This window comes from Elephantulus edwardii, unplaced genomic scaffold, assembly GCF_000299155.1.
Source record: "Elephantulus edwardii isolate Elephantulus edwardi_28Jun2011 unplaced genomic scaffold, EleEdw1.0 scaffold00370, whole genome shotgun sequence".
Classification (NCBI taxonomy): Eukaryota; Metazoa; Chordata; class Mammalia; order Macroscelidea; family Macroscelididae; genus Elephantulus; species Elephantulus edwardii.
This window is the reverse complement of record NW_006400120.1, coordinates 296,494-306,445: the sequence shown is the minus strand read 5'-3', so window position 1 is coordinate 306,445 and position 9,952 is coordinate 296,494. Positions and strand designations below refer to the sequence as shown.

The following is a 9,952-nucleotide window of genomic DNA, read 5'->3' as shown; positions in this document are numbered from 1 at the left end:
GAGTCAACCATTTTGAATAATATTGCATGAGTTCCTTGTTTTTTAATGCAGCATAGTATTTACGTTAGCAAGTACAGAGGACATTTCTGTATTTTAAAGAGACATCACTTAATAATCCTATGAAGTAGGATGTCATATTTAACACTTTATGTTGCTGAAATTTTCATGAATGGTTTTTAAACATATGTATATGTTGTTTAGGTATATAGGTGGTGGTTTGTTTGTTTGCTTGCTTGCTTGTTTACTTGTGTTGTTCTTCTAAAATGGCCTTGTTTATGGAGCACTTTGAAATGATTTTCTAATTCATTAAATATCATATATTTTTAAGGATCAAAGACAATTTCTGTGCCATCAAACATACAGATGTGGGACTGGTAACTCCCTGGGAAATGGGAATAGAAGCAGGACTCTTACCTCTGTGCCCCCTGCCACCATCTCTTTCCCTCTTATCAGCTGGGAGCTCCGTTGACCTACTGGGTAAGGAGCTGCACAGCCAAACCAAAAGCACACAGTTTGAGTCCACTAGCTTCTCCTCGAGAGAAAGATGATCAGTTTCCTCCTATGTGATTTACTGTTCCTAAAAATCCACTGGAGGGTCAGCTTTGTATTGATTCTGACTCACCAGTACATAGCAAAAACAGTCAATGCAGAGGGGAGCTCAGGCAGCTTTGTCTGTAGCAAGTTGTCCTGCTTATTTGTAATGATGGTGACAGGCAGCCTTTAGCATAGGGTTAATTTGACCCTACTCTTAAGGCACTAACAAGGAGCCCTGGTAGAATTTCTCTGCTAACTCAGACTATTCTTGTTTTATGGTTCAAATCCACCAGCAGTATCACTGGAGAAAGGGGGCAATTTCCTCCCATGTAATTTACAGCCTGAGTGGAAGATCAGCTATGAGTTCCTTCCAACCCCAGAGATTCCAAACTACCAGTGACAGCAGGAGAAAGATGAGTAGTCTCCTCCTTCTGATTTACAGCCTCGGAAGCCCAGTGGAGGATCAGCTATGAGTTGGAACTAAGTAAATGGCAGGAAATTAAAGTCAATGCCAAGTCAAAGCCACATATATTCAAAGTCTGAGCCTCTGCCAGGTCATTAGCTTCTGTATCCCTTCGCCTTTACAGACTTCCACCCAAATGAAAGGAGCACCCAGTCCTTACCTTGGATGCTATATTCCCTCACCTACTTACTGTTCATGCCTCTCCAGCCTTCTCCCAAGCACAGGTAGTTCTCCAGGAAACAATGGCCAGAGTCAGGTCGAGCAAGCCAGTGCTCTTGGTAGCAGGCTGTGTAAGGGGTAGGTGAGTTGTCATTCTGGAAAACAATACAAGAACAAGACCTAGAAACAAATTGCTGGCATTTGCTAATTCCTTACCATGCCTGACATTTTAAACTTGCCAAGGTGCAGTCATTGAACCTGAAGTCTTTATAACAGCAGAGTTTAATTACAGGGGCCCAGAGGAATGTACAAAATGCCAAGTGTGTGGTCTAAGCAGCAAGTCAAATAGGGAATCAGAGAAGACTTCACAGGGTAGGGAATGTGGCCTGCTGTGACCTTTGTCAGCTTGGAAGCCTCAGTAGCCTTAACTCAGTATCAAAGTTAACAGAGATCACCTTAAGTCAGAGAGAGACTGTGAGCAAAACAGTGGTAGTCAGAAATGGTTTTTGTTTTGTTTTTTTGTTCTGTTTTGTTTTTGGAAATGTTTTGAACAGGGTCGTTGTTGTTGATTGCCTTCGAGTCGAGCAACACTCATAGCGACCCTATGAACCAAAGGCCTGAAACCCCTCTATAACTATTGACATTTATCAAAGTTCATAGAATTTCTGGAGGCATGTTGTTTAGGAAGTGGACATCACTCCTGTTAACGGAGCAGAGATTCCCCCAAAACATAATCATGTAGACATATCCTAAGCTGGTGGTGGCCAACCTCATCTCACCCTCCAAAAACTAATATGCAACTGGTATCTTCAATCTGTACATTTTAATATAGAAACTATTTTCACATAAGGGAGCTCTGGTGATTTAGTGAATAAGAAGTTGAATTGCCAACCCAAAGCCACACCGTTCTAATCCATCAACTGCTCCAAAGAAGAAAGAGAGATAATCTCTGTGTGATTTATAGCCTTAGAAAACCTGCTGAAGGGTCAGCTACGAGTGGGTTATAACTCGATGACACATAAAGACAACAAGTTGGACTTGGCAGGCTGAGTGGTGCAAACAGCTAAGAACTCTCAACTACTAGCTGAACATGGGTGGTTCGAGCCTTCATGGAGTCACCTGTCCTGATGATCAGCCTGGGAAGAGCACAGCCTTGAAAACCAATGTTGCCATGGGTCAGAATTGGAACTTCTAGGAGTAACTACAGCCACTGTACTAATAATACTTGAATGTCTTAGAAAACACATTACATTAAAGAGTATTAAAAGAAAACTTTCAAAACTTCAATCTCATTGCCCTCGAATAGAATGGAGCTGACCCTCCACTGGATTCTGTGACTGTAGAGCGTGTGGAAAGAGATTGTCCATCTTCCTCTGATAGACTTGAACCACTTTGCTAGCCTTTGGGTTAGCAGCACAACTCCCAGTGGACTACATCCCTAGCGCTCCTACCAAAGGAGATTTTAAAAAATTAATGTAAATAGCTGTTCTAGTATTTTCCCCTGCACCATGCTGCCCCACTGTGGAAAATACTGCTTTAGGAAACTGGAGGGGGAAAAGATTCAACTTCATCTGCTTTTAGAGGGATCATGACATTTCCATTTTATACTTTAATGATATTCCTTTTTGTGTTCTATGTAGGCTGGTCTGTGGTTTACTGGAGATGAAGAGATAAAAATTCCAGAAAATCCCCTTGAGCCCCTGCCCTTTAATAGGCAGGAACACCTGATAGAGGTAATTACTAAGATATTTTACTTTTATATATCTATTAATAAATAGAAGTATGTATGTGTATGTATATGTATATATGATTTTAGTATGATTTTAACACAAGTTTACAGAAAAGTTGGATTTTCATTTATTCATTGTTGCACATTTCCCACATCCCCTCCCTTCTTCCTCCCCCAAGCCACTTTGCAATGCACCTCTTATTGTGTATTGTTGTCATACATACAACACCTAATCCTGTATTCCTTCATAACGGTTCTTTCCCTCCTCTGTTCCAATGCATTGTTCATTAGCTACCCACTCTTTTCCCATTCTCCCCTTAGCAGTTCATATCAGTCCTGTTTTTATAACAGTGGTGTTATGCCATATTTGTCATTTTGTGACTGAGATATTTCACTCAGCATAATACCCATTATGTGTAATGTTTCACAAGTTGATTGTTTTTCAGTGCTGTGTACTATTCCGTGATTGTACCATAGTTTTTTATTTTATCCATTTGTTTGTTGATGAATAGTTGGGTTGATTCCATCTCTTTGCTGTTGTGAATAATCCAGCAATCAACATGGATGTGCATGCCTCTACTTGAGCTGCAGCTCTGGTTCTTTAGGGTCTTTTCCGAGTCGTGGAATTGCTGGGATAAGACCTTTAAAAATGTATTGCAATGCTGCCAATCACCTTCTTTGTCTTTCCTTCCCCTTGTGAAGTTTGTTTTGGATTCATCCTCTTCAGTTCCTCAGTTTTATCCCCAAATGCAGATTTTGTGGTCACAAAGGATGCTTTGAGGAAGATCTCAGGGGAAAGGAAGGCCAGGGGCTTCAGCAGAGTCCCATTATCCATGTGATGCTGGACAATTCCCACAGCCTTTCTGGGTCTCCTTCACTTTCCTCATCTGTCAAATAAACTAATATGTTCCTCAGAGCTTTTGTCTCTAAGAGCCTTTCCAAGCCTAAAAGCTTAGGATAAGGTTCTGCTATTTCTCTGATCTCTGTTTTGTCTCTTTCATTTTGACCAACTGTGCAGCATACCATGGGTTTGCATACAGAACTGCTCCAGGCCGCTTAGAGCTTGCTGTTCTCGATATTCTTATGACTAACTCTGTTATCATTGTTTGCTTGTATATAAAGTCTCAAAACTACTTTGACTTCTGGCAAATCTTTAAAATGTAGAAATAGACCAAATTCGATAAGACGTGAGGGACTCAAACGGTACACTTGGACATTGCGGCCAACTAGACATAGTATCATATTGATTGTCCAATTTCTTGCCAGCCATTAGTTCCAAATTGCAGTTGTTGTTATGTGCTCTCGAGTCACTTACGACTCATAGCGACCCTATGTACAAGAGGCCTAACCCCTGCTCTGTCCTGTGCCAACCTCACCATCTCCGACACACCTACTTCCATTACACCAATCACTGAATCAATCTATCTCCTCAAGATTCTTCCTCTTTTGCACCGCCCTCAAACCTCTCAAACATAATGTCCATCTCCAAGGATTGGTCCCTCCTTGCAACATGCCCAAAGTATGTACAAAACTGAATGCTGTTCCAGTTATAACCTTAAAGTGAGCCATTTCTCCGAACCAGACGTGTACATTTTTTTTCTTAGCACGTCTGCTTCATGATAGCACATGGAGAAAGGAAAGTGTTGGGGTGTTTCTTATTTGTTAGTTTGTTGGGGTTTTTTGGTGTGTGTTTTGTGTTTGTTTTTCTTTTAAATTGACCAAGAGAAAAAAATTGGTAGTTGACAAGGAGGTTTTGTTTTGTTCATTTTTGGTATTTGGTGGTTTCTTTTGTGAAACTGAAGGACCAAGATAATTCTCCTGAATTATCTTGATATTTTGTCAGAATATCCGCCAACCTCATCATCAGGCTCTTAATTACTGGACAGCACTGGCACGCTGGCAGCTTCAATATGTCACCACGTGTAAAGCGCTGTCTCTATTTGCATCCGTTTTGAGCAGTGAGGCTGGAAGGTGAGCCTTTCAGCTGCTCACCTGCACTCTATGTCCAGAAGGCTGACTTTAGAAACAGTGAGACATGGACAGGGGCGTTCCAGCAGGTAAAGAGGCAGGGTGTGGCTCCCACCCACTATGTCCAAATGGCTGGAAAATCAGGAAAAAGGAAGTGTGGGGAACAGAAGTTAGTTCATCTCATTAAAACTCACTACGGAAGAGTCAGCTCCCCCTCGTAAGGAACTAACTTCTAGAACTGCCTTGCACAGCTTCCAAGGCCGTAATCCTTGTCTAAGCCAATAGGCAGACATCTTTCTCCTATAGAGCGGTTAGGGTGTTTGAGCTGACAAACTTTGGGTTAGCAACCAAGTTCTTAATCACTATGATACCAGAGACTGAGAAAGAAGTGTTTTTTATGGGGCAGAAGATGACTCGTTTAGGGCTCGAGAGAGAAGGAAGTTTGATGATTGTAGGAGATGATGGTTGTGGTGGAATGTCTTAAAGGTATCAAAGAAGGGTATCTCACTGCCCCAGGGTTTAGACACTTTGCATTATTGAATCCTCAAAGATCTTACCCTGGGATTTAAAGTGCCACCCTGCCTCTTAGCTCCGCTGATTATAAATTGGGAGCTTTATATAGCGCTCCATACACATGAGATCATACACAAACAGATCATACAGATCATATGGGTCATACAGAGATCATACACATGCTACTGTTAGAAGCAGTGTTAGGACAGTGTCTTGGCTAAGCAGAAACTAGCCATGTTAGCCAAACAGGTTACGCAGTGGTTAATGGCTGACCTGCTAAAGAAGATATTTAAAGGGGAAAAAAAAATCTAAACAACAAAACTGTACTCTGGCCATAATTTAATAGGAAAGACCAAATCAGGAAAATGGAATGCCCCTGTGAATTGAGGGTCCTGGGAGTGGGGAACCAGGGGTTTTTCCAGGACTCAGTTTGGGATGGTCCTTCATCTTTCCCCTTCAAAGCCTTGTTCCCTGTAAGGAGAGCATGGGTGGAGTCTCGGCTTTGGCCAGCTCCCATGCTTCATTACCAGTGCCCTCTGCCCTCTGTCATTTGGATCCTGCCCCTGACTCACATCCTGTGGGGCCTCCTGACAATGAGCTCAAGCCACCATTCTTAGGCCTGGATGACCTTACAGTCCCAGGGTGAACCCCAAAAAGGAAACATGAGACAACTCTGTGTTGCACCCCATCATTGTTCCCTGATGGTGACAGTGCACTTCCTTGTGACTGACCTGGGTCCTGGCTGGCCAGTTTCCCACCACCTCTGCACCAAGAGCATCCTTTCCGCTATTTAGAAATCCTGGGAGGTGTTTCTTAGAAATGTGGCTTGTACTTTGGCATATGGGAACTCACAAACATTGCCCTTGTCTCTTCCAGCCATTTCTGTCCATGTGAAAGCTTATAGCATCCTTTCATTCCCTTTGGCTCATTAATATTTGTTAAAGCCAGACTTGTGGTTTTAGATGCCATCTATTTGCTGATTAATTTCAAATGACCATCTCCACCCCCACCTATATTCCCAACTCTGTTGTTGTTGTTGTCATTCTGTGTCATTGAGTCACTTGCGACTCATAGCAGCCCTATGTACAACAGCCCTAAACCCTGCCCTATCCTGTGCCGATCGCACTGTCTCTGACACACCTACCCCCATTATCTCAGTCACTGAGTCAGTCCATCTCATCGAGGGTCTTCCCAGCTCTAGGCTGCCTAATGAATTTCTCCACTTGAAATATTTCTTGTTGTTGTCATTGTTAGATGCCATCAAGTCCACTCTAACTCTTGCAAACCTGTGAACAGCAGATCGGGACTGTACCTTTCCCTACACCATCCTCTAAACCTCCCACATGATCTAGTCCGTTGTGCAGTCACTGTGTCAGTCCACTTCGCTGAGGGTCTGATCCTCTGCTTGTCCCAGTATGATGTCTTTTTCCAAGGAATGTCATTTTTCTCCCAACAACTTTCCCAAAAGCATGTGAGACCAAGTTCTCCCATACTTGCCTCTAAGGAGCACCCTGGTTGCTCTTCTTCCAAGATACACATATTTTGGGGTACTTTTGCAGTCCAGGGGGTATTCAGTACTCTTCTCCAACACCACAGTTCAAAGCATCAATTATCAATTCTTCTGTCATTTTTTTTCTTTTTTAAAACATTTGTAAATGTATTATTAGTTATACCATCATTCAATGTAAAACAATTATTAATATACATTGTTTCATTCATGTACATTTAGTTTTATGCAGTCATTTCTTTACTTTGTCCTGTGTGTTTTATACTAATTTATTTACAAAATTTGAAAACATTGTTTTTTACAAAAGATCCTTCCCATTTCCTTCACCCCCCCACCCATCGAATTGTACAACCCTATCATTACCTCTCTATCCCCCCATCCACCCCTGGCCCATCCTCCACCCTCTATCTCTGTACTTCCCCTGCCTTGGATCCTCATACTCATTCTCCTGTCATTTTCATTCATTATCCAACTTTCAGGTGCATAGAAAGTAAGTGAAAAGATCATGTCTGGGATTGGGTGCACCTTAGTCTTTAAACTGACCTTAATGCTATTTAGCACTTTAGATAGTACTTAGTTGGGACCAAAACCTGGATGTCTGATCTCCCTTCCTTCTATCTAACTCTTATCTTCCTCACCTAAAATCTCTTGTATCGGAATCGATGACACTTCTACAATTGCCAGATCCAAAAGCCGAGGTTGTTGCTGTTGTTGTGACTATGGCTCAGAGTGACACTCTGAACAGACCTGAACCTTGTGCTGCCCTGTGCCGTCCTCACAACCTCACACAAGCTCAAGCCTGTTGTTACAGTCACTGGATTGTTCCATGGTGTTGAGTGAGGGTCTTGCTCTCTTTCTCTCCCCCTTCTCCTTTCTCAGAATGATGTCATTGTCGAAGAACTGGCCTCGCCCCTGCTGACATCCTAGGAGTCACTCCCAATTTTTTTTTCTCATCTCCAGTATACACATACAAACATGATAGCTCTACATTCAAAATATGGTGAGAATCAGGCCACTCTTCACCAGTCCTACAGCTGCCACTTGAGCAACTTGCAATGATTTCATGTAGATTTCTGCAACAGCCTCATAATCAGGGAGCATCATCACGAATCAGCTTATGCTAACCCTCCTCAAACCCTTTCAGCCAGCTACTGAGTGCATCAAACACGTGTACCACCCAGAGACTCCGTTGTATAACTACCTCTATCCCATGGACTGCCAAGAGAACAAACAAGCCTGTCTTGAAAAATGTACAACCAGAGTTTTCCTTAAAGACACAGACAGTGAAATATCACCTTACATACTTTGGGAATATTGTCAGGAAAGGCCAGTCCTTGGAAAAGACATCATACTGGGAAAGGCAGAGGGTCAGAGAAAGAAAGCAAGAATTTCAACAGGTGGACTGACAAAGTATCTGTAACAATGACCTTGATCATGAGGATGGTAAGGGATAGGGCAAGGTTCAGATCTGCTGTTCACAGGGTTACCTAGGAGTTGTAGTCTACTCTGTGGCCCCTAACAACAACAGCCTGATGAGGTTGTGGGTTGAATTCGCAGAAGGTCAATTCTTAGAGGAGTTCTTGCTGGCACTGTCTGTCTGCGGACAACCTGGTTGTACCAGTTTTTATCTCTGACTGAATGCTTTCCATTGACAGTTTTTCTTCCGGCTGTTTACTGACTACGAAAGAGATCCACCTCTGCTTGACTACACGCAGATGCTGCTTTATTTTGCCTGTCATCCGAATCCTGTGGAAGGAGTCTACAGGGCCCTCAGTGTGGCTACTGGGACTCACATCTTCCGGAGAATCAAAACCCCTCCACCAATTGTAGAAAAGGTAATAGTCTTCTAGAAATGGGCTAACACTGGTGTCTCAAGCGGGATGCCAGAAGATCCTAAACTCTTAGTAACAGAGCCTTTGTATCTTTATGTTTACCCAGGTGTCTTACTAAAGGCCAGAAGCTTTACTTAAGAAGAGCAGTAAGTTGTTATTTCTGGTTTCACATGAGCATGACTAAGTATTCTGAGATTACCATTATTCTCAATGTTAGCCATAATTTATTATGATCTACACAGTCAAATGTCTTTGTGTAATCAATAAAACACACATGAACATCTTTCTTGGTTGTGCCAAGAAATCTGGAGGACTACTACCTGGCCAACTGACTGGAAGAAATCCATATTTATTTCTCTCCCAAAAGAAGTGATTCAACAGAGTGTGAAAATTATTTAACAATATCATTAGAATCACAAACAAGCAAAATCCTGCTGAAGATTATAAAAAAAATGACTGGAACAGTATATTAATAGAGAACTACCAGAAATACACTCTAGGTTTAGAAGAGTCCATGACACCAGAGACATCATTGCCAATGTCTGATGTGTCCTGGCTGAAAACAATGAGTATCAGAGTCTATCTAGGCTTCAGTTTATTTCATTGACTATTTGATCACAACAAATTGTGGCTAACTTTGAGAAGAATGGGAATCCCAGAATACTTGATGTGCTCAAGTGAAAACGATACTTGGACTAGGAGACGATAGCCAGAGCAGAGCAAGAAAATATGGTTCAAAATTAAAAAGAGTCAATCAGGGATGCATCCTGTCTCCATGCCTTCTCAATCTGTATATGTAACAAATCATTTAAGAGGATGGACTTTGTGAGGAGTAGTGTGGCATCAGGATTGGAGGAAGACTCATCAATAACCTGCATTATGCAGATGATACAACCTTGGTGAAACTGAGGAGGACCTGAAGCATTTGCTGCAGAAGGTCAAGGACTGTAGTCTTCAATATGGATTGAAGCTTAACATCAAAATGACAAAGATTCTCACTCCTGGGCCAATTGACAGCACTATCATGGATGGATCATTTAATCCATCATTTAATAAAGGATGCTTTGGGCAGAATATTAAATGATCCAGGAATTATTAAAAGAAGATGGAAGAAATATACTGAGTCATTATATAGAAAGGAATTGGCAGATACAGAAGAATTTAATGAAATAGCATATGAGCAAGAGCCTATGGTGATGAAGGAAGAAGTTCAAGCTGCTTTGAAGGAAATAGCAAAAAATAAGGCC

The 9,952-nt window shown here is 41.9% G+C and overlaps 1 protein-coding gene across 1 annotated transcript in view; it reads left to right on the top strand.

The window, feature by feature from the left end:
- The window catches only part of SPEF2 (sperm flagellar 2), a 331,758-nt gene that overhangs the window by 300,232 nt on the left and 21,574 nt on the right, over positions 1 to 9,952 (top strand). Inside the window, exons 33-34 of the mRNA XM_006902126.1 lie at positions 2,797 to 2,889; positions 8,529 to 8,708. Of these exons, the coding sequence (XP_006902188.1) occupies positions 2,797 to 2,889; positions 8,529 to 8,708 (273 nt within the window). The remainder of the gene's footprint in view (positions 1 to 2,796; positions 2,890 to 8,528; positions 8,709 to 9,952) is intronic.